Source organism: Chiroxiphia lanceolata, chromosome 14, assembly GCF_009829145.1.
Source record: "Chiroxiphia lanceolata isolate bChiLan1 chromosome 14, bChiLan1.pri, whole genome shotgun sequence".
In the NCBI taxonomy this organism is placed as follows: Eukaryota; Metazoa; Chordata; class Aves; order Passeriformes; family Pipridae; genus Chiroxiphia; species Chiroxiphia lanceolata.
Genome location: NC_045650.1, coordinates 14,043,880 through 14,068,100, shown reverse-complemented (window position 1 = coordinate 14,068,100; position 24,221 = coordinate 14,043,880). Strand labels below are relative to the sequence as shown.

At 41.0% G+C, this 24,221-nt stretch overlaps 2 protein-coding genes across 7 annotated transcripts in view; one reads left to right on the top strand and one right to left on the bottom strand.

Annotated features, from left to right (window-relative positions):
• Positions 1–10,991, bottom strand: part of COL4A5 (collagen type IV alpha 5 chain) — a 78,557-nt gene extending 67,566 nt beyond the window's left edge. For 3 of the 4 annotated variants that reach the window (XM_032701931.1, XM_032701933.1, XM_032701932.1), the window contains exon 1: positions 10,685–10,991. In XM_032701931.1, the coding sequence (XP_032557822.1) occupies positions 10,685–10,777 (93 nt within the window). In that variant the 5' untranslated portion in view covers positions 10,778–10,991. The remainder of the gene's footprint in view (positions 1–10,684) is intronic. The other variant, XM_032701934.1, reaches the window with a different exon arrangement.
• A 424-nt stretch (positions 10,992–11,415) lies between these two features.
• The window catches only part of COL4A6 (collagen type IV alpha 6 chain), a 115,545-nt gene continuing 102,739 nt past the window's right edge, over positions 11,416–24,221 (top strand). For all 3 annotated transcript variants that reach the window (XM_032701778.1, XM_032701780.1, XM_032701779.1), the window contains exons 1-2: positions 11,416–11,517; positions 11,600–11,648. In XM_032701778.1, the coding sequence (XP_032557669.1) occupies positions 11,504–11,517; positions 11,600–11,648 (63 nt within the window). In that variant the 5' untranslated portion in view covers positions 11,416–11,503. The remainder of the gene's footprint in view (positions 11,518–11,599; positions 11,649–24,221) is intronic.

Below are 24,221 nucleotides of genomic sequence, written 5' to 3'. Positions count from 1 at the left end.
GAAAGTCAGAGGCACTTGTAAAACAACAGCATCAGGGCCTGATGAGTTAGGAGGCCCTTTTCTTTTATCCACAAGCTGACAGAAGTTGAATATTTAGTGAGAGCTCTCAGATGCCTGTTCAGGAACTCGCATACTTAACTTCAGCAGATACAAAGTACCCTCAGTGTTAGCCTCTCAAGTTCATTTACTTAAGCTCTGGTTATGCACTAGTAATGGATCAGTCTCCTTAGAGCACTGTCACTTCAAGTGAGGTACTTCAGAGCAAGGTGCACCTTCCTACCAAAAAGTGACCTTATACTAATATGGAGAATCACAATAGCAATTTCCCACAGACTATTTCACAGGAGCAAAGTAAAAGGGGGCCTGAATGTATTTTATTGGCTTTAAAACACCGGAAGACAGCTGCAGGCTGGTGCTAATAGAACATTCTATCTACTACATACAAATTGTGGAATTACATACTCAAACTTGATTAGAAAAAATAGATTTCACTTCCTTACACCAGAGAAATTACATATAGAGGCAATACATCAACCTGAGAATCCCTATATTTGGATTGCACTGATCACCACTAAACAGAAAGCATGCCCTGGAAATTAAGTCATACTTCTCAGAGACTTGTCACATGAAAAAACTTTTGAATTCATGCAAAGAACTAGCTAAAAGGACCATAGACTACATCTTGACATAAAGCATTGAAAATTCAACAAGTTTTTTTAAGTGTTAACACGGCATCAATAATGGCAAAATAAATCTAATCAGTGCTGGGGGGGGTGGGTGCAGAAGGCCCCCCTTTATATTTTTGTTTCTAAGGGAAACAAAAGGGAGGAAGTCTTCAGTAGTAGCATTAAGCTTCTCCTTACTTTGATACATGTAAATTTAGTTATTGCTTTCTTCAGCAATTGATTTTATTCCCAGTCCCTCTGGAGGTTACTCAGTAGCAAATTAACAATATCTCACCTAAAGTGTCTCATTATAGTGATTCTCTGACCAGGTCCCAGGATATCAGTGACCTGCCTTCCTTGCAACATCCCATTAAAATACTGTCAGTTTAAAAGAGTGGGAGTAGGCAATGAGAGAGCACACGTGGTTCCAACACCCCAGCACGATAATTAAAGTCAGGAGATCCATTCATAAGAAACAGCTCTCAAGTATCATTAAAACTAGAGATGCAGTCTGAAGCTTGGCAGGAGTAAGAAACAGTCCAGGCATTTGTACACATTCCGAAACAGAAAGTCACTTTCTCTAAGGGAAAGTATTCCCTGAGGCACTCTGTTTTAGGGAATATACCAACTCCCAAAAGTGCTATTTGGAGCTGAACATATGCCAAGAAGATAACCTGCTTCAAGTTTGTGATATATGCTCTACATCCTGCAGTAACCAGTAGGTTAATTGCAAGCACTCAGTATGGAGCCTTTCCACTACATTTTAACATTATTCCTACAGCAAGCAAGATTTGGAATAGAAGATATTGTTTCAATGTCCTTTTAGTCTGCAACTATCAGAACAAACAGAGAAATTCCAAGACAGCTCTGCTTTGAGCAAGAGGTCACCTAATCTAGACTCCAGCACAGAAGGATTATATTTACAGTTTTACTGTGATTCTACAATAAATTACAAGCTTGGAATACTAGTACTTTTAAGTTTTGTTGTCTACATCTAAGTAAAATTATTCAGAGTGTTAAATCCAACAATGGTTTTGTGCTGGGTTAACTTTGGCTGGATGCCAGGTGCCCACTAAGTCTCACAGCAATTGCAGTCACAGGCAATACAGACTCGACCCAGGGAAATAATTTTTATTGCCAATTAAAAGTCAGAGTAGGGTAACAAGAAATAAAAAACAGACCTTCAAACCCCTTGCCCCCTGCCTCACTTTTCCCCAGGCTTAACATCACTCCTGGTTTCTACATCTCCTACCCCTCAGCAGCACCAGAGGATGGAGAATGGGAGTTGGGGTCATTTCATCTACCACATGTTATCTCTGCTGCTCCTTCTCCCTCAGAGGGAAGACTCCTCACACTCCTTCCCTGCTCCAGCATGGCATCCCTCCCACTGGAGACAGTCCTCCACAAACTTATCCAGTGTGGGTCCCTTCCAGAGTGCAGCTCTTCAGGAACAGGTTTCTCCCGTGTGGGTCCCCCACGGGGTCACAAGTCCTGCCACCAAACCTGCTCCAGCTTGGGCTTCTCTCTCCATGGGGCTGCAGGCCCTGCCGAGAGCCTGCTCCAGCACAGGCTTCTCACAGGATCACAGCTTCCTTTGGGCACCCATCTGCTCCACCACAGACTTCCATGTGCTGCAGGGACACAGCTGCCTCACCACGGTCTGCACCATGGGCTGCAGGGGAATCTCTGCTCCGGCTCCTGGAGCACCTCCTGCCCCTCCTTCTGCACTGACCTTGGTGTCTGCAGAGCCAATGCTCTCAGATATTCTCAATCCTCTCTCCCAGCTGCTGTTGTACAGCAGTTTTTCCTCCCAGTTTAAATATGTTACCCCAGACATGCCATCACCATTGCTGATGGGCTCAGCTTTGGCCAGCAGTTGGCATTGGCCCTACTGGACACAGGTGAAGCTTCTGGCAGCTTCTCACAGAAGCCACCTCATACCCCCCTCCTGTTACCAAAACCTTGCCATGCAAACCCAATACCATTTTCTAAGCTTACTCTCTCCTGTCAAGCATAAGGGAAGCCAGTAAGGTTACTAAAAGTCTCCAGCTCTTGGGTACAGTACGTCAAGGTCCTAAAAATACACGTTTCCCGAGCATGACTAGACCTGTCAACAAGTATTTTCTCATTCAAGCCTAAAGTTAACAAGTTTTCCAGGTTCACTTGGGATACAAAATTCATACTTTAGACATACACATTTTAATACTTTGTTACTACCACTGCTTTAAGACCTTGAAAACTTTTAGAACAGAAAAGATACTTTCTGTTGATACAGGAGTGTCATCAATACTACAGCCAAGAATTTTCCATAAGCATGCTGGATCAGAAACTAAATGACACTACATACACACTTTCTCTTCAGTCAAAATTACAAGTATCTCCTCCACCCAGACAAACACTAACTTTTGTATGGATGTTTTCACTGTTTGCCTGGGTAGACTGGGCACAGGCTTCTAGCAATTTTCATGGTACTTCTTTTCTTATTAAAAAAGGACTAAAATGAATATTGGAAGTTAAACTACCAAAACAAAACACACTCAAGCTTGCAACTTTTCATCCTCTCTGGATTTTCTCATTGTTGTTTTAAATATTTAATGATTCAAGAATTAAAGTAATGGTTTTGCAGAAATCTCAAAGTTTTTCCTCATATCTGACTACACTGTGACTAGATGAAAAGAAATAGCTAAATCAAATATAAATTCTCATTTTTCAGCACAGGGAAGAAACCTCCTTTTCCTTCTGGATTTGTCCTTTAAGGTTGAATATACAAAGAAGTGTTTTAACTAATTCAGAATAAGTATTTTCTATGATTAAGTCAATTCACATTGTCTGAATGACAGCTAGAAACTACTTTGCCCTTCAGAAACAATGGCTTCTGCTGTCTTTCTGTGTAACAGGCTGGTTCAAAGTAAGCTGACTTGAGAAAAATCACTGCCTCATAGAAAGGATTATTTTTAAAAGGTTTTTAAACTGAGTTCATAAGCTCCTTCACCCAAACACTGCTTTGCAGTGGCATTTCTTGTCAGGAAATCAAATTTTCTGGGAACTGAAGGCTTGTCTAGCCTTGCCTGTAAGTCACATTAGTTTCCATTGCTTTAAGTAAAGCAATTTAATTGTGGGTTTTAATAATTGCTACTTTAATTCAAGGTGTAGAAAGAGTGCAGTTCATTGCCCAGGGTGGTCATTTTCTTTCTCTCTATTGGACCCCCGTGGGATTTAAGTACATAAAGAGAAAGGTTTGCTTTTGAAGAATCAACACTGTATTTAACAGACACAGACTGATGTTAGATAGAAATATATTGACAACTTATGAATAAACAGACTTTCTTAATGAAGGAAGATTAGCCTTCATTGCTTACAAGGGGAAGTACAAAAAATCAAATATAATTGTTGAATTAATCATTGCTTAAGCTTGACAGCTTTATGTAGTTTATAACCAATGCTTGCTATGTTTTCACCCACGGTGCAGGAGTTGGGGTGGATAGGAACCAGAATAGACAGAAATAAAATCAACTATTCTCAATATACTGTAAACTTTGAAGATTTGCAGAGTAATGGAGAAATACAGATAAGTCCAGTATATATCATCAAAATAATTCTTAATTTCCCTAGCTACTTTTAAGTAGTCCTGGATTTCAAGTCACTAGTTTTGCATCACACATTTATACTATGATATAAATTAAGTTACCACTTAGTACAAATAAGGATACATAAGCCACATCTTTCTAGATTAAGACAGAAAAGTAGAAAACTCCCACTACAAGAGTATCATGAGGGAGTTGATAAAGGGGCAAAAAGATTGCCAGCCTGTAGCACCATAGGCAAGCAAAAAAACCAGCATCCATTGGCAACTGATTATTCCATCATAATTCCATATTCCAGTATTCCATAACATCTTTCTAATGACTTGAAACATTCAAAATCCATCACTATTACAAGGGCTCAGTACAATTTTTCTCAGTAAAATGTTGTAGGCTGCTTTAGCACTATGGTTGTCAAATAAAGCCAAATTTTATGTTTTGCATAATACAGTTCTGATTTTTGTCTAGCCCGGTAACCACATAAAAAGACAGTCAAGCTGAAAATTAGGCTAGAAAGGAAAGTCTGCATAGCTCTGCTTCATCTTCTCCATAAAAGTACTAAAAAGATACTGTAACATCTGTCACTTACAGCAGTAGTTCCTAAAACATGCTGAACTGAAGGGCCTCTATGAAGCTTCATCTTCCTCATGAATGGCTCTGGAGCCTCAATCTCTCAAATGAAGCCATTTCCCCCCCAGCTCTGCTGGTTATTTGCCATGGCTCTCAAGCGAGTCTGTGCAGCAAATGGACCAGCCAAACCCCTATTTCTTCTTCCAGAGCCAACAAGGTGATCTTATCTAACAGAACTACATCTCCAAATACAACACCAGGAGGTGAGAGATGCAACTACTACAGTAGAGAAAGATGTCAAGAGATTAAAGTCTTAATTTCATTCCAGTGAAGCATTTTAATGCAAACCAAGGATTTCCTCCACGATCACTGTTCCTTCTGGAGAAGGGGTGTCCACCACATACACAGACCTCAGCTGCAACCAAGGACTGTACAAATCAGCTTTCTAAAAGCACCTAAATTCCCCAGGAAGCAGTAATAAATAGACTGCATAAACACCTCTCTTTTTCAATGGTGTAGTTTAAAACTAAGATTCCCCTTGCTAACAACTAAAGGTGGTCCTATAAAAAACACACTTTACAACATGTTTAATATATTTCAGCAGAAAGTCCTGACAGACACACACTGGCAAAAGGACTTATTAGCCTGTTTTCACCTTAGCTTACACCTTGGGGAAAGGTAAGAGGGGAGACAGCAGGGTTTCAGCAGAGCTGCAGTAGCAAAGCTTATCTAGTATATGCTGGAGTCACGTTAGATGAGAGTAGGACAGTTCTGCAGGTCCAGCTATGCCTCAATAAAAGGAATAATTTTGTAGGTAATAATATAGAACCAAAAGTAAGATAGGCAAATGCATTGCACAGAGATGCCTTTTACAGTGCTAGGAGTGAGAAGAGATTGAAATTCAACTCTGACATTTTAATTCTCTGTAGAGATTAGGTAAAAGAAACAAAATACAGTTGAGAGACTAAACTATTTTCCTTCCCCTCCAAATTGGAGGAGACAAAGAAATCCAACAGCAGAGCTGCAATAACCAAGAGACTTCAAGTGACCTGAAATCCATAGCTGTAAAGCTCCTTTCTTTCTGACTCGTAACACACACTCTTCAAGTAAAAAAAGTAAAATTGCTGTCTATATTGCTACTACAATTTATTTCTTTTGTTCCATTATAACAAAATAATACATATACAAACACACACTGCATAAGACACCCTGCACAAAAGGGGAATACAAAATCAAAATTCTGAATGCTGCTGTGCTGACAGCATAAGAAATTAAGCTAAAGTGTAAAATCTGTGATATAGCTTTGCAACTATCTAATTGCTCTTTATCCATCCTCCCAAAATTAAGATCACATCCCCCAGTTTTTGCTTCTTGCAGCCTCTCACAAGTTCTCCAAGAAACACTTAAGCTCTGCAAGAAAGACTCAGTCAATTGCAAAGCAATTTTTTTAAAAATAAGCACTAGATTTCTTTTTATAACAGGATCCTTTCCTGTTCAGCTCAGCTATGTTTATTCTGATGACAATTTCACATTACATTGAAGCTTTTCCTCCACACACCAAACAACTACACAATCAGGATGCTCAGCACACCACCTTTTTCAGAAGCTGCACTGTACCAATGATATTAAGTAAGGTTTAATTGCATTGCAAACCTTTCCCAGGAGGGTAAAGGACAAAGCATTCTGCCTAAAGGGTCTTTTCTCAGAGCACTTTGTCTGGTGTCACCACTGGCAGAGGCTGCTCTTCATTCAGTGCACTTGTGCAATACTATTCCTAGAACATGTAAGTGGGTGTTATCTGGATATCTTGTTCTGTGGTGATATCAGTGGAGAGTTTACAGAGCTGATACAGCTGGAGGAGGAAGCATCTTAGTGAATGAAAGGTAAAAATGCACAGTGCATCTTTGCTGTATGTGTGGAGCAGATACCTCACTTTGCCTCAGACTGAAAACATGCACATTAGATTTGCTGGGATGTTATTGATGTTTACAGTTGTTTTGCAATACAGAAAAGTTTTCACATGTTCTAGTAAACCCAACAGCAGTTAACTGCATTACAGTGTCATTGCTTATTCACAGTAGGGGGAAAAAAAAAATCACTACAAAAATTTACTGTTAAATAAATTAAATAACACTTTGTCCTAGGAAAATTTCCCCTTCTCTTTTGAAAAAGGTAACTAATAATTGCTTTCAGGGAATAGATTTATTCATTCATTCGGGAAAATGAAAGCCTAGGAAGTTCCACTGAAATATCAGCATTTCCATCATGTGGAAAAAATGACTAAAATACATAATGATTTTGTATGCATAGCTGCAAAAGATTCTGTTGTGGTCCAAATAGCTCTCACATTCCGTTTCATCCAGATTCCCTGGATTTATTTGTATTTTATTACGCCACAACACAACTTGAGATATGTCATTTTACTATATGTCTTTAATTAAGAGCCATGAAAGGTCAAAATCAAAACATATGACAAATGGCAAGTTGGAAGCAGAAGGGCTTGAGCCTTGATGTTATAAAACCAAGTCTTGTGCATGACTAATCAAGACACATCCACGGAATTTCAGGATGAAATACTTTCTGAATCCTAAAAGCCAGCATCCGTTTCTTTCTGCTTTTATAAACTTAGATTTTGTAACTAGAAAGAGCCCTTGCCAGTTATGAAATGGAAAATAATAACTACCACAATAAAATAGTTAGGACAAACAAGAGAAACACAGCTGACCATCACTTACAAATTAACTATTAATCATGTACATTGTCATTAATGACATGGTAGCACATATTTATATATATGGTAACCTTTGAAAGGAAAAAAAAAAAACCTCAACCAAACTTAGAGAACTTTCAGAAATAACACATTACTTCCTTAAACACAAATAATTGCCATCTTGCCAGCCTGCCCTACCATATTTGAACAACTGTTTTCAGCCTTATACTTCTAGTCAGACTGGAATTATAATGGAAGGCAAAGAAAAAAGGCATTGCTGAAACGATTTCATTTTAGTAATTCTGGGCTGACAAAGTCTATTTACACATTAAAAATCTAGGCCTTAACTATGAGGGAAACTTCTTCTCGAGGTAAGTCAACAGATCGTCACTAACCTCAAGTGAGTTTCATAGATAGCCCAATTCAAGAATCTAGCCCATCTATGTTATTTAATTAAACAGATTTCTCAGTCACAACTTGCAGTCACTTTTTCTATAACACAGTGTAAGTGTAAACCTGCCAGGAGGGGGGGAAAAAATCTGCTTATAAAAGAGCTAGTTAGTTTATATACATATATGTAAATTTATATTTATTTACATTAAAACCACCAGGACACTTAAGCAATAATATTTCTGTTAACATACATAAGGACTCATATCTTTTGATATGAGCACTTTTTTTTAATAGTCTGGCTTGAAATCAGTTCACACATTGATGACACCATCTTCCAACTCATTCATTTTCTCACTCTTAAGTAAAACCATTCTCAGATTCCCAATTACTTTTACACTGTTCATCAGTAGTTATCATTCTACATCAACGAGTCTGCACAAGAGTGCACAGCATGATCCATACACTACTCACCAAGATCAGACTATGGGCTATGAAAACCCAGCAATAAAATCAGAACAATGAAATCCATCCCTACTTGAGTATGAAACGCAGTGGGTGTTTTTAATAACTAGATTTCCCTATGATGTGCACACTGGCAAGTGACTCTCAGCTGTATTCTGTCACTTCTTAACTGATCACAGCCATATACACTATTACAAATCAGCTGGAGCAAAGAAGGTACAACTTTTCTATTTGAAACGTGCATTAAAATGTTGAATAACAATTTCAGATATTATTTGAATAAGGACTCCAGAATGACTTAAAGCCATCACAACAAATTTATCCTGTTGGGGGAAGGATTCTGATGAAAGATCCCAAAACAAGATTCACAGAAGAGACAGTGTACATGAATAATACTGCTACAGTATTTAGTCAACCCTTTCTGACAAAGGGAGGAATAAAGTGCTGATCCTCATTAATAGGGATCAGCATAATTTAGTGTTATCACAGGAAATTCAAGGACATCAGAACATCAAAGTGTTGAGAAAACCATTAGACCCTTCTGACAAAAGACCAGTGGGATTTATGTAGGTTGGAACAGAGGCATCTCTCTCTTTCTCCCATCCCCATCAGCCCCTGGGTCTTCAGTTAATCTTAGCTCACTGCAAATCCTAAAAGAGAGGCCGCAGCACAAGGTGATGTTAAGAACCAGGAATTCCACCATTGTTTTTGCTCCTTTCTTTGTTTCTTCCAAGGTAGGGGACTGCCTATGTGGCCACCACAGTCCTGCTCCCAGACCCCACAGACTCCCACCAACCACACACATGGAACTGTGCCTGGATGCTTTCCTGAAGAGAGGAAGGGGCCACATTTATGCACACAAACCTCCCCATCTTCAAACCCCACCTGCTAAACCAGTGAAGCCCTGTAGGTGGGACTGCCTGGGTCCTCCTTTGGGGTGGGAGTTAAGGCAGGCAGCCTGGGGTGAGGTGGGACCAAGTAGAGCAGCAGAACTGGTGTCACAGACAATGTGGAGACAGGCAGTTCCCCATATCAGTAAGCACTGGTGGCACACTGCTATCACTTACACTTGGGTTCCCACCTGGGCATGGTAAGGAGGAGGAGTAGATGAGGAAGGAAGTATATTATGGCTGGTCTTTGCTTTTTCAGAAGGCAGATGAAAGGTCTACAAAGTTTCACTGTAAAGGAATGCACTTCAAAGGAGAGTTCAAGACAAATAAGATTTTGTCAGCTCTAACTACAAAATGGAAGGGGGGAGTCACAGAAATGTACTCTACACTTATCACTGTAACATATTATGACTTTTCAACTAAAGAGTGATCCTAAAGAACAGCAATCTGGACTTATTCTCTTTTCCAAGTAAACTTAAAAAAAAAAAAAATCAAAAAGAGAAAGAGACTGTAAAAATCTGAAGTTAACCCATGTTACGTGAGCATTTTAGTGAAATGTACCAGCCTTTTTAGTTAATTTTCCCACTCGTTAACAGCTGGAGGTCTTAGTCAAATACCTCTAAACCTGAAGCCAGGGATCACCTCTCCTACCTCTCAGTTTTAAGGCCCTGCAACTCCAGGAAACCTGGGATAGCATCTCTCTCTCAAAGACAGAGATGAAAATTCTTCTCCAGGTCGTTTACTGTGCACTCCCTGCTACAGGGCACGCATTTGCCATCTCCGTTAGCACCTCAGCTCGGGTTTTACGAAAGCAGAAATAAAACCCTCGGGAAAACTAAGCCCCAGACTGAGGCACGGTATCCTCCAGCAAGCCATGCCCACATGCCTCCAACTCCCTGCCAAGTCCAGGTGCGACTCGGGGCGGCAGGTGATGGCTCAGCGGCTAGAGCTCAGACACCTCTTCATGGAGGTCCTTTGGGGAGGGGGAAAGGCAAGGGGGAATCATTCCTCCTTTGTCGCGGAGGAACGGCGGGTTCAGAGCCCGCACAAAGCTCACCCGGGCTCCCCCCGCCCCGCACTCCCGCTAGCTCTCCTGCCTCCCCGCAGCCGCCGGCGGTCCCGGCCGTGAGGGTCCCGCGCAGCGCCGGCCCGACGGCACCGCGGGGCTTTGTGCGGGGACGGGCCGCCCGGGAGCCCCGGCACCTGCGGGAGCCCAGAGACCCTCCGGCGGGGCCCGGCCGCGCCGCCGACCCCCGCCCGCCGCAGGGCTCCTGTCAGGGGGAGCCCACCCTCGTCCACCCCATCCTCGAGGCTCCAAAGCTCCCCCCGAGGCTCCGCGCGGCGGCCGCGCCCGGCGGGGACAGCGGCGCCGGGCAGCACCCGCGGAGAACAAGGAGGGCGCCCCGCACTCACCGCCGCCGCCGCCTCCTGCGGCCCCCAGCACCCCAGCAGCACCAGCACCAGGCAGCCGGCGGCCAGGCTGCAGCTCCGCCACCGCGGCTCCATCCCACCCGCTCAGGAGCTCCGGGGCCGGCCCTGCGGCGCGGGCATAGCCCGGCGGGGCAGCGCGGCTCCTGCAGGCGGCTCCCGCCGGCCGCCCCGATGGCAGCGCCCGCCCCTCTGCCGCACTCGCCCGCTTCTGCCGGCTCAAGTCTTCCCGGGACTACAGTATTCCTCCGCTCCGGGGGCGGGCGGGCGGTGTGGGCGCGCTGCCGCTCCGCTCCGAGGGGGCTGCGATCCCCCGGCACCGCCCTGCCCCCGGGCGCCGCGGTTTTGTCGGCTCCAAGGGCGGGCGCCGCCTCTCCCCGCCCCGCACCTCCACCGGGCGGGCAGCTGGACCCCGGACTATTTTCTGCAGCGGAAGCCGCTCTGTGTGCGTGTGAGGGCAGGGGGAGTTGTTGGCAGTGCCGGGTCGCCCCTGCGGAGGGGCGGGTGCGGGGTTCGCCCGCGCTCGGTCCCGGCCCATCCGGCCCCGCTCAGGTGCGACGCCTCGGCGAACACCGCGCGAACTTCCTGCCCGGGCACGCTGCGAGCGCCTGGAGGGGCTGCGGCGCCGCGGGAAGCGAGCAGTGACCGAGCGCGGGCGGGCAGCGCTGGTGGCCCCAGCCCGGTCGCTCCTCAGGGCCAGGCACCCTCGGTGCTCCGCCGGGAAGGAGCCACACGGTGCCCTGCCCGCCCCGAGTGACGGCGGACCCTGCTCTTCCTCGGCCGTGCCCGCGGGCTGCCCGGGCCATGGGGCGCGCAGGGTGAGTGCCGAGCGCGGCCCCCCCGCTCCCCGCGGTGCCCCCGCTCCCCGCCGTGACTGTCTGTCCCTTTGCCTCCCCGCAGGGCGCTGGTGCTGCTGCTCCTCTGGCTGGGCGCGGAGCTGGCGAGTGCGGTAAGTGCGTGCAGGTCCAGTGCTCGCTGGAGGTGAACGTGCCCGGACGAACCTGTCGGGGTTTGGGCATCCTTCGGCCAGAGAACGGACACGTCCCCGCCCCCCTGGGAAAGATGCGCGGATATCTTTTTAATTGCTGTACACCTGTGCTCCGAAGTCCCTTTGTGCCTTTCGTCGGCTCGACTTTGACTAGTTTTTGAAAAGTATGCTGGGGTGAAAGACCGTCTGTGTGCGGTGTAACAGCTTTCAGTGTCTGAAAGCGTGATCAGTGTCTCACTTTGTACCTGACTGCCTTTCGTTCTCTTTTAGCCTCTTCTCAAACTTTTCTGTTAAAAGCTGACCCTCTAGGTCCTTGTTCACGAGGGATCCAACGCACAACACATCATAACTAAGTAAAAGTGATGTGAGAAATTAAAGGATTAAGCTGTTAAGTGTTGTATCAAGGTTCATGACTACTAGTAAATGTGTTTTAAATTCCAAGTTGTTATACAGAAGCAATGACTTTATGATCTGTTAGTCTGACAATTTTATGACATAAACATGGATTTTCTCTTGCTGTTCCTAATTAATGTTTAAATAGATTAGTAGGCGATTGCAGGCTTTTTAAATGTTTATAATTTTCTTCTTTTTGGCGTTATAATAGATTTTCTGCAGCTGGGATGCTGCAATTCTTAGCCCACTCAACTAGTGAATGAAAGAGTCCTTTGGAAGATCTGTAGCCTAAATTAAGTGTCCAACTGATGTAAAGTCAGCAGTTAAAAAAATGTCTTTGTTATATTGTAATGTAAGTTAAGATTGTACAGTAGTGGTTGGGGTGTGGATTTTACAGCAAGCATACAATAGTGAATTAATGGAAGTAGTATAATATGCTTTAAGCAAGTTTATTTTAATTCAACTTTGGACAGATTTCTAACAAAACCAGTTAAAATGTGTTCTTGACTTGGCAGCCAATGTTTTTCTACTACTTTTGCTACTCTTTTGATTAAAATTTTAAGGAATTAGAACCTTCCTGTGCAACTGAGAAGAAATATTTTTTAAAGTCTTTAATAGCAGGGGGGTTTATACTTTTCATAAATATGAAAGGCTTGGTTCCATTTTGCATTTTTTATAATCAATTGCACTAGTAGAATTTCATCATCTTGATCAGGTGGTAGTTACAAGCTTTAATCTTCTCGAAGATTAAAAGATTAGAGAGTTTTCTTTAACAAAACCAAGAACTGTTCTTCTAAGAGTTCTTGCTATAGTGCAATCTGAGTGGAAATGACTTTTATAAAGCACATATTTTAAAGGCTCTTTGAAGCAAATGTGACACATTTTATAATAATTTTTATAAATTCTTGCAGTATGGCAGTGAAGTTATTCCTGATTGATGCAGATGTAACTGATATAAAATTTAAAGTTTGCTCCAATTTTGCTTCCTGTCTTTTGGAAAACACATCTCTTAAGCAGTCAGATTTCTGTTAGTTCCTTGACATTTTTCATTGCCCATAAAGGGACTCTGTCAATTTAAGTCTATTGTAATGAATAAGATTAATATCTACTTGCTATTTCTAAGTCTTTCTAACAGTTTTCTTCAGAGTTAAAAAACAATCAAAATCTTAGTTGCTATGTAATCAGTCTACAACTATGAAAAAGAATCAGAAATAGGTCCTTAAAATACCTAGTGCTCTGCATGTCTAAGCAGTTAATGGATTTAATGATTTTTATTAAAAATGCTGTCAAACATGCCCAACAAGAAAGATTAAAACTCTGTTTTTGTGAACTTCAGGTAGAGTAGTAGGACTTTCTGGTGTCACTGATTTAAAAACACATCCTAACACCTTCCAGCATGAAGTAAGCTGTTAAGAGAAAGTACTGGTGATGGAACTTGCAGTAAGCAGAACTTTCTTAGAAAAAGCACGATCTCTGAAACATTTCTTAATAGTCTTCTGGTATATAATTTGAAGTGACAGAGCATAGTGAAGTACCATGGTAATAAAATGAGGTTAAAGCTTTAGGTTAATAAGGAGTAAAAACTTCTAGAAGATTATTCACAGAGACAGTCCGCTTGTTGCTGGAGATGATGTCACTTATAACTGTTGTTCGCATTTTCTTTCATTAAAAAAAACTCATTTCCATAATGTATTTGTTGTAAAGGAAACGTCCCTAAAATATTGTTCAAGTTCTTGAGCACTCTTCAGGAATGGTCCTGTGGACAGAACTAGTGTAGGCAGTGGCTGATATGTCAGGCCAGCACCTTGAATAAAGTTGTATCAAAGATGGCTTTGCCACAGAGGTCTCAGTTATGAAGTGCAGTCATCCCCTTTTCTGTAAGAAAAGGATTTTGAAGTGTATCTGAATTAATTTCTCAGTTTATAATTATTTTCCCTGGGTGTAAATGATGATCTATTTTGAGTGGCAGTACAAAATTAGTCTTGTAATGCTATCTGTGTTTTCTTGAGCCAAATGTTGAAAACACAGATGACTTGCAGTTACTTTGCAGAGACTGTTACCTTGTTTGTAGCCCGATTGCTGGGAGTGACCTAAGAGCTTCCCCTGATAGCTTTCAGCTGCAGTCACTCTAGAAGCTATGCTTCATTTGTGGTTTCAATCTTTTATCATCAATAATTTGCGTTAATAGTTAGCCAGGAGTGTCAGTACAGGATGCTGTGCATCAGTAAAACAACATTGTAGTACTGTCCTTGAGACGTTCATTGCACTCAGACAAATGACAAAAGTTGGTCCAGAACTGTGGGGGATAAGACGTGCTAGAGAGGCAGGGGTTTGCCTTGGCTGATCACTGTCCTCCCCTGAGGCTTTTCCAGGCTACAGGGCAAAATGGAGTTTTTAGGAGAGGGACTTTTAAAAAGATAATCAGAGTTTTGCTGATGTTTTGGGGTTTTCCTCTCATAAACTAGAGGTGGAGCATGAGCTGAATATGGTCACAAAATGCAGAGACAGCGTCTTACAATGAAATTTGAGATTCACATCTCTTCACAAAGCTCTCAGCTGAGCTGCATCATAGTCCTAGCAGTCATTCTGAGCCCCCCTGAGAGCATACCTGGCATACAGGTGAGGTGATAACTCCTCATTTATTTCCTTTCTGTCCTTGTTCAGCTAGTTGAGTGTACCTGGAATACATGCTGGTTTTGATGTGATGTCCTAAGGAATTACTGTTAGGACTTACTGTAAGGGCTTACCATCAGGCATGTTCTGTTGGAACACCTGAGCTTTCAGATGGAGTTCAGTTAGCTTGATTTTATGAGTGGACTTCATGTACTATTGCAACTCTTCCATTTTTTTGCTAATAAATGTGCAGATTAACAAGAGTCACTCTCTTTTTTTAGCACTTAGTATCTTGTTCAGCAAAAGATTTTCAGTATCCAAGTAAGGCAAATAAAAACTATGTGTGAAAACCAGTTCTGGGCAGTCTGCTCTATTTTGAGTAACTGAAGCTCTCCTAGTTCATGACAAACTAGCACAAGTGGTCTTATTTATCTGTCTCCCAGGTTTTCTGTGTGTTTTGTTTCTAGATCTATGATACAAATGTTTCATAATATCTCTTACTTTAATATGTACTGGATGAGCTTAATTGAACCGAACTCGTTGTTTTCAGTGGCCAAAAATAAATTTTGTCCCAGAGTCTCTGACAGAGGGGAAAAATAGCTGTTTAATTATGAGTATTTAAAACAGAGTTGCAGCTCTCATCATAACACTTTCCAATGCAGTTTCTGCAAATACGATGTTATCCATTAAAGAGGTATTTATAAAGTTCTGTTTTCTTTTTCTTTGCCATTTTAATCAGTATTTATAAGTATGCAATCCTTCTGTAATTTGATTTTTACAGCTGTATCTTTATGTAGTAGTGAATTTTATGGGGAAAGAAGTAATATATATAGTAAAGTTACTTGTATAAGGAAGGAATCTACAGAATTCAAGAAATAATGTAAAATACCAACCTAATCTTCTAAATCTCAGGATTTGTTTACCAGATAAGGCTTCTAATGTGTAAGAATGCATGGGTGTGGAGGGTTGTTTGGTGAAGATTCCCATATTGCATTGAGAATGGTCATCTGTGAAGGTCAGCTTTGAGTGGCAATAGGTCTATAGTAAATAATAAGAATTATACCCTGGTTCTGTAGCAAAATAATGAGAATTACTAAAAAAAGAAGCTGATTGTTCATAATAGTGCTAATTATTGAGCTCTTGCCAAGACATGTTAACTTGTAGGGGAAATTTTCATTTAAAGCTGACTATCCCTTTCTCTCCCATCTGAACAAATAATTGTTTATTTGCTGAATGTTTTCTGGGTGCTGAAGACAATTGAGCATACAAAGTGGTTGTTTATTTGGCAGTCAGATCCTATGTCAGGTTACAGCAGCTACGAAATGGAGTAACACATGTGATTGTGTTCTGAAGAGCTTTTTTGATATCATTATCGATTTAAGGTTATGGCTGCCTTTTTATAGTTGTGAGAAGCACTATGTGACCTGAAGAAGCATTTTATTTCCCCTTCTGGACACAGGCCAGCTTCACTGCCAGCCACTGTGTTCCCTTGGCTTAAGAGCTGCTGTTAGTAAGTCATGCTGGTGTCCCTAAAGTAGGCAGGGCCTTTTGTGGTGGGGCTTCTCCACCCTTTGTCCATTCTTGCTGTAGAGACTCTCCACACTAGTAAGGTCCTGGTACCTTGTCCCTTACTAACTCTTCCTTCTGGGGTAGCTGCAGTAACATGCTGATGTTTACAGATATTATGAGAATGTTACAGAGTGCAAAAAAATTTGTGATGGTAAAATGGCTCTGGCTTGCAAATACCGCACTCAACAAGGTCTTAACTCTGCCTCTTTCTTGTTTAGTTTTTATATGCTAGTCATACTCCATTTGTAGACATAGAACTGCTTCAGGAAGAGGACTGGTAACTCCTGACTTGTACAGGGAGAAAAGAATTCCTTGTTATCCTGTACTCCCAGAGACACAGCATCTGTTCAGGCAAGGTTGTCAACTTATTGCCAGCGCTTGGTGTTTAATCGGATTTTTTTTTTTGAACCATAGGGAGCTGCAGTGTTTTTTGAAAAGAGCATAATTGATCCAGAAGCAATTTCCTAATCATACAGATACTCTGTTGTTTCTGCAAGTACTTTTACTCCTAACTGAGTGCTCACTGGAGCATTAAGAGTAGACATCCAACTAGTCTCTTGTCAGACAGTTTTGGTTATGTATCAGGAAATATGACCCACCTGGTTTTTGAGCATGTTTCAAGCTGTGCTAGGAAGGGATTGCTACAAACACTGCAAAGCTCATGATTCCGTATTAAACAGTGCTGAGGAAACAGGAACATATTTCAGAGATGCCAGCCAGTTTTACCCTTTTGTCAGTGACTTTTTGGGAATTATCAGTTCTTTTTAGGGCAAGTCTTTAGGTACCTCAAAATAATAAAAGGAAGGTATTCCTTCTGGGAGGAAAAGGTATTCTTATACTGTAGAGTGGTGTAATAGTATTTTGAGGTGATCATGAAGTCAGGATAGATATAGATGAAAAAGTCTTTCCTGCCAGAATTTTTGATTTACTTGACCTTCTCTCTTCCTTGAGAAGTGGGTTTGTGTGCCCCTCCATGGATAATGATTAATTTCCTTAGGTGGTTGGTTTTTTAGTTCTCTTTTTTTTTTTTTAATTATTTGTCTTTTTTAATTTATTTTCTTTTCTTTCAAAATATCCCTATAGCCCAATAAGGCTCTCACTCTCCTGGGGAGGCTATAAACCCTAGCTGAGCTTTAACATATTTCCATTTACATGTCTGAACAGAAAGAGCATTTAGAGTGGAATGATGCAGTTCTCGTTACCTGTTCCTCGCAAAAAGGGAATTTGGAGGTGTGGGCAATAAATCTGAAAATACTTGGGGAAAGTAAATAACTTGTTCCTGTACTTTTTGCACAAATTTCCTGCAGTTCAGCCTACCTTGGGTTTTTCTATACAGCTTCCCCTTCTCTGTTGGTGTGATTTATAAGGAAGTCAAGTTGCTGCAGTTTCCAGTACTGTGTTTAACTTTCTACTTTCAAAAGTTGTAGACAAAAATCTTACTACTTATGTTCAAATTCATCTTTTCAGAATAGTTTCCTCTTCTCTCAGGTTTGAGGAAACACAAAGAGGTGAAAATAACACCAAGCCAAGGGAACTGTTCCATGGATCTGCTTCTTTGCTGGCTTCTTTGCTGCATTTTTTTAACAGTTCATGCTGGTCAGAGCTGACTGCTGGCCCTCTAATTCTGCTTGTACCCAAATGAATACAGAGCTGCAAAGATCCCTGAGGTCTGTGCTTTCCTTCTTGTTATTTCTGCAGGATTTTGATTAGCTTTGACTGTGTCAACCTCATTGGGCCACTAAATCAGCACCTTCAGTTTGCACAGTCTCTGCTCACTTGGTTACCTTAATACTGAGAGAATCAACGCTGTGAACCGAACGGGTCTGATTTGCTTCAGTCCACCGAGGTGTCAATAGCTACTGTACTCTGAGTTTGCCTTATTCACTCCCTGATCTATTTTCTCCCCTTTGGCTGGAATCTACTGTACTTTGTACAGCCTCCAGCCCCTGCCTCAACGTGCTCCTAAGCTCCTCTGCCTTCCTGGCTCTCCTTTGTGCTTTAGGGAGGCTGCCAGGATCACTCCTGGCGGTTAATCCTGCAGTGCTTTCTCTGATGCCTCACTCCAGCAGCAGTGAGGACGTGTCAGTACCTGTTACCCAGGAATCTCTCTTGCACAAATCTGCTCAAGAGGGTTGCACCTAATGTTCATTGCTTTCCCCATTAGTAATAGGAACAAACGATTCCGTCCTTGACACAAGCACTTGGCAAGACCCCAGCGTGATGTGTAACACAGGTAAAATCCAACCATCATCTAAGTGTTGTATCTGGACTAATCAAGAACTTGCTAGAAAAGGCAATACCTCAAGGTTTCTGTAAGATGTGAGACTAAGATTTAATTTTCCTTCCGTTTTGCATATTTGTCATTTTTCCGTTTCCATTGAAGGTGAAAGAGGTTGGAAACAAGGTAGCAACAGCACCATTAACTGTTTCCTTAGCATAGTTTTTTGGCTGACAGATCAAAACCTGCAGCTTTCTAGAGATTGGGATAGAAATGTTTGTACAGAGTCAGCTGAAAGCCAACTGCTTAAATGAATTTATAGCACTGTTTGAAGGGGTTGGTTTTGACCTCAAAAGTAGAGAGGAAAAGGAAAGTGCAGTTAAGCAAGAAATGGACTTAAAAATGCTGTTGTGCTTCTTAAAATCTCTGCAAATTAAGTGTTACCAGCTTTGTTTTTTGCTAGTAGCATAATTTTAAAGCTTTAAATAGAATCAAGTCAGTGCTTTGTCTTTTCCTGACTTTTTTTAATAACTGCATGTACCTTACCTGTTCTCATTGCATTAGTGTTTTCAAATCAGCTTCTTATGCTCCTTATCCTATTTTTTGAATCATTGAAGATAATATTTTCTATTAAGATCCTACCCTCACAAGTAGTAAGGTATCTTTCCATGGACATGAAATAATGTCTAGTTCTAAAAAGAAGTCTAAACCAAAAAAGACTCTCTAGAAAATGATATAATTATAAGAGAAGTGATGAATCTATTACTCTTTAATACTTTGTTGTTAAAGTTTGTTTAGAATTCATAAGCTGGCAAGTAAATTTTTCAGAATAAAATATATTTTGAAATATATATAAACTCATCTCATTACTATAAAAAAGTTAAATAGATGAATTGACACAGTGAATAATGTGAGAAAGAGCCAAAGAGAATCAGGACCGTTTTAAAGGTCTAATAGTTCTTCTTATATCAGTCAAACCTCTGCTGTGGAGGAGTGTGCAGGTATCACTTGCTCTGTGTAATATATTTATTTAATTTTTTAAAAGCAATTTGGCTTTAATGCTACTACTATGGTGGAAACACATCAAAACAATAGGAGGGTGAATCACTGTATTGTACTTTGATGATTAAAGCTATCCACAAAGCAGGGTGTAACTGAGCTGGAAGAACATAGCCTGCAGGAGCAAAAAGCAAGCTTGGAAAATTAAGAATTTATAGTAGTCTTCAGAGTTTTCCATAAAAGGAGCCTGTAGGCTTTCAGCCTCAGCCCTCCTTTTGAGGTTTTAGACTGTCATCAAAGTGTGTGTGTGTGAAGGGTTGAAAAGTTGGAACATTATCTGTAAAATGAAGGTATCTTTGCCTTTTCTATGAAGTGCAGCACATGTGAAGTGTGGATTCAGCTGGAAGGTGAGGTTGGCAGGTCCTGTTTTGCACTGCACAATGTATATAGCATTTTGCATAGAACATGCTGAATCTTTGTTAACAGAAAGGATAAAAGTGTGGTGAGTCTCAGTCTTGTGTTCATGACTGAGGTGATTTCCAATAAGCCCTGGGTGGCAAAAGTAAGGTGCTTTATTTCTGGTGTACTTTTGAAATGCATATTCTCTTTACTTTCACTGTGGGAATAGGTGTAACCCAAATGCATTGCTTGCTATTTAGCAAAAGTTTTCTATTTTCATCAAAAACACAGTTTTTAACAGCTGTCTCTTCTTGTAAGCTTTGTCTGATCATTTTTACAAAGGAAGAGTAGTGCATTTTTAACCTAATAAAGTAGTTTTGGCTTAAACTGGAAACAGACTGTGAAATCTCTTTCTACAGATGGTCCTTGGCTTTTTGCTGTGACTTGAAGAGGTCCAAGATGTAAGCTTAAGAACAATATAGAGAAAATATGTTAATATGGTGTTGAAAGGAAGAAGCTTTCAAACCACTCCTGTAACAAATGTGTTCTAGTCACCAAAGCAAATGTCAGATGCTTAGCCTACTTTTACCACAAATAGATACAGAAAATACTCTTTGAATACCACAGAGGTCCAAAGAGGTTTTAAAGTTAAATGGGTTGGTGACCATAAACAGAATACTTTAGATGGTTTCTTGAAGGTAGTGATTATATGGTTTGCTCTGTGGTACTTTTAACAGCCTTAATCTCTCTGAATGTATAATCTTGTTAGGATTAAACCAAAATCTGCCTAGATAATTAGAGTGAGCTCCAAACTGTGGTTTGACCTGTATCTCTCAGTGGTGCAATTTCCATGTGAATGTATCGGCCCTGCAGCATGTGGGGTGTGGAGAGCCCTCAGCGGGGTCTCTGGGAGCTGAGGGCCTCCCATACCTCAAGTAATCTGTTCCCTAACAATGTAGTTGGAAAATCACCTCAGAGGTTTTGCAAAGACTGCTTTTCTGTGATTATAGAAACCGGGGTCTTGATCAGAACATCTTTTAATGTGTCAGAGCATGTTTTTCATTGAGGGTAAAATGTGTTTGCATGCCCTCCAGAGGGCTGAGAGTTGCAGGATAGGTCAAATCCTGAAATGCCTGTGACAGGTATGTTCACAAGCAACAACCTTTGGTCTGTTTTGTCCCTTCTGCAGGGTTCATTTATCGTGGACATACATTTCACACCGTTTGCTTACTTAATACGAAGAAACATGTTGCAATTTTTACTCTAAAATACACAATCACTGGTTGCATTACTGTGTTGTCTTTCACCCCTGATTTGCAGGTGTCCTTCCACCCTGCCAGGCTAAGTACTGGTGTTACTGCCCTGCATGTGTGAAGAAAGCTTTGCCCCAAGTCATGCAGCAAGTTTTGCTTCTTTGAACTGTTGCACCGGGTGCTTTGTGTGCCCTAAGGCTCCTCTCTAAATGAGATGACTTGTACAATCTGCCTTCGGAGATCTTGAAGGCTTGAACCTCTACCAAATAAGGCACAAAACTGTAAAATGTTGATTATGGCTGCTTAAAGGCTCTCCACTCAATTGCATTTTCTCTGTGGGCTGGCATGAGACTTTCTCTAGCGTGAGACTGTGAAGTTCCCTAAGAATGTGGTTGGGTTTTATCTTCCAGCTTTGTGCTATCCAGCCAAGTTCTGCACGTCTTTCAGAGAGGAGTGGCAGGGATTAAAAACCAGCTAGTGAGTCTTAACTACAGTCTGACAGTAGTAGAGAAGAATTAATTAGTGTTTATATCAGATCTTCAGCGTTACTGTAACTTTTCAACTCCATTCAAGGATACTTTATGAACCACAAACCAAAGTGTTTACCAAGTATTTTGGATAGAAGTAAACTAAAGCTATGGTAAAAAAAAAAAATTGGTTGATTTTTGGTTTTTTTTAACAGAAGTCTGATTCATAAAACAGTAGATATTGTGCAACTTTCAGCAAACAAGTGGTTTGGTTTTTTTCATTTCCAAACTTAGTAATAGGAGTTTAATAATTTTTGTTCTGAGCTGCAATTACCAGAAGTGTTCTGCAGCTGACTGTAGCTTTCCAGATCCATGTCTCCTTTCTTTCTTACCTCTCAGCTTGTGAAGCTAATGAAAAGGCAACTTTGGGGGTTTTTTTTGTTGTTGTTTGGCTGAGTTACTGTCCAGATCTGGAATGATTGTGTTACAGTTTTCCCTGCACAGAAGACTGCACAGCACCTTTGTGCAGTGATTCTGGCTATGGATTTTGTTTGGATTATATGATAACTCTGAATTTACCAGCGATAAATTTTGCTGAGGTAGTTCTATGTTTTCTATATATAATAACAAGTGTTCTGTGTGTGTAAGAACAACAAGGCAAAATACTTCCAGCATCTATTTCATCAAGATGTGTTCTTATAATTTCCATTAAAGAAATTCCAGTGAGAAAGTTATTTCCCTCCTCTTCATTCCGGTATTATGAGCTCACTCAGAGGAGGGCAGAGGGGTACCAGGTTTCAGGACTAAATTCCTTTGCCAGAGGAATGTGCAGTGAGACACAGGTACAGGCTAGCTCCACGACATACTTGTTTAGAGGGGCCCTTCTGCAGCCCAGTAGCTTACAGATCTCAGATTTACAACACTTCCTTATTGCATGGTTTTGTTCTAAAAAAAGAAGAGCAGGATTAGTCTTTATAAAGAATATTGTGACTTTTCTTTGATTTTAAAATAATGGATATCGTTTCCTTTTTAATTTCACTTTTCTAGATAGGCAGTAAAAGTGTTTTGTAAGACCCTTAAAAGTTGTGGATGCAAATGTAAGAAAGGTAGAGACAATTGAAAAGCACTCACTGCTGTCAGGTGTGTTCTGGGCTATTGTGTTTAACTGAGATCACTGAGAATTTAGTCTGTACCTTACATAATATGTCATTGGGGGCCTCAGTTTCTTTTGGAATTTTATTTAATGTGTGGCATGAGTAATCCTCATTTTCCTTACGTATCAAATGTCAGTGGCATCTCAAGCCTGATTATTTAGATGTTTCCTCACACTGTATCAAAGGAGCACTAGTATCAACTTGTAGCTTGAAAAAGTTGCACAGAAGCACCGAACCCTTTCCATTAATTAAGTTCATCATAAAACTACTATGGGAACGTAATTCAAATTCTGTTTGGAACCAGTTTATCTCTGTAAGATGAGACCACCACAGTTCATTCAGTCACTTGGCAGAGTTGTGACATTTACTGTACTTGCTCGGTTTTGTAGCCACTGCAGCCTCTTGCTCTTGATAAGCCCAAAATCACAAATTCCTGTGTGATGATATCATGGAACTGTAGCAGGATATTGACTTCTCTCAGGTATTTTATGGTTAGGGCAGGAAGCTAGTATTTTGTAGATAAAACATGAGGACTTGGTTGTGGCACAAGTAGTAAGGAAACCTGGATTCTATTCTCAGTATAGGTCGATGAATGGTTTCATGTAACTTTCTTAAATGCTCCAAACCATGTTTGTAGCTGTCTGTAAAATAATCATGCATAAGCTACTCCCAGTGGTTTGTATGTCTGTTTATCAAGGTATACTTTAAAAGAGGTGACTGTTGTTAACACTGAAAGAACTTTAGAGGAGGAGTTGGATGTGTGCTTGTTTGTGTTTTCCTCAAGTTCCTAAGAAGATACAAACATTTTTCTTTCTTGATTTTCATGACTAATCTACTCACTCTGCTAATATGTATGAATAGAGAATGATGATAAAAACATACAAAATGTGTGTTTTATAAAAACTGATCTGAATGCAACTTCGAATTTCAGTTTTAATTTCACAAAACTAAAGACTTAAATCTTGTTCTTTTCCTTACATATATTCCACTCAGGTGCCACAAGGCTGGTTAGAAATTAGTACTACATAAAAGCCTAGACAGGACCAAACAAATAACAGCTATGTAAAGCAACAGAACAAAGTTGGTGTTACTTTATTCTATTCAAGTTATGAAAGCATAATGTAAATAAAAACATAGCTAGTGTAGTATTTTGTATGGGGATACAGGTGATACCACATTTTTTTCTTGAACTATTATGAGAAGGTCTGGCTTAAAAGCATCAAGGACTTCACAATTCTTAACTGTACTAGCCTTACTATTCTTTTAACGGTAGTACACGCTAATTTTTTATATTTAAAATAGAATACCAGTTTCTCTCCCTAAATCTTAGACAAAAGTTGAGGAAACCTGGAGAAAACAAAATGATCCTAAAGGTCTCAGGTTTTCTTCCACAGCTTATGAGTCAGGTGCTTGACTGGAGAGACCTGTTATGTAACATCTGGATGTTTGAGTTCAGCAGGGGTGAGGAA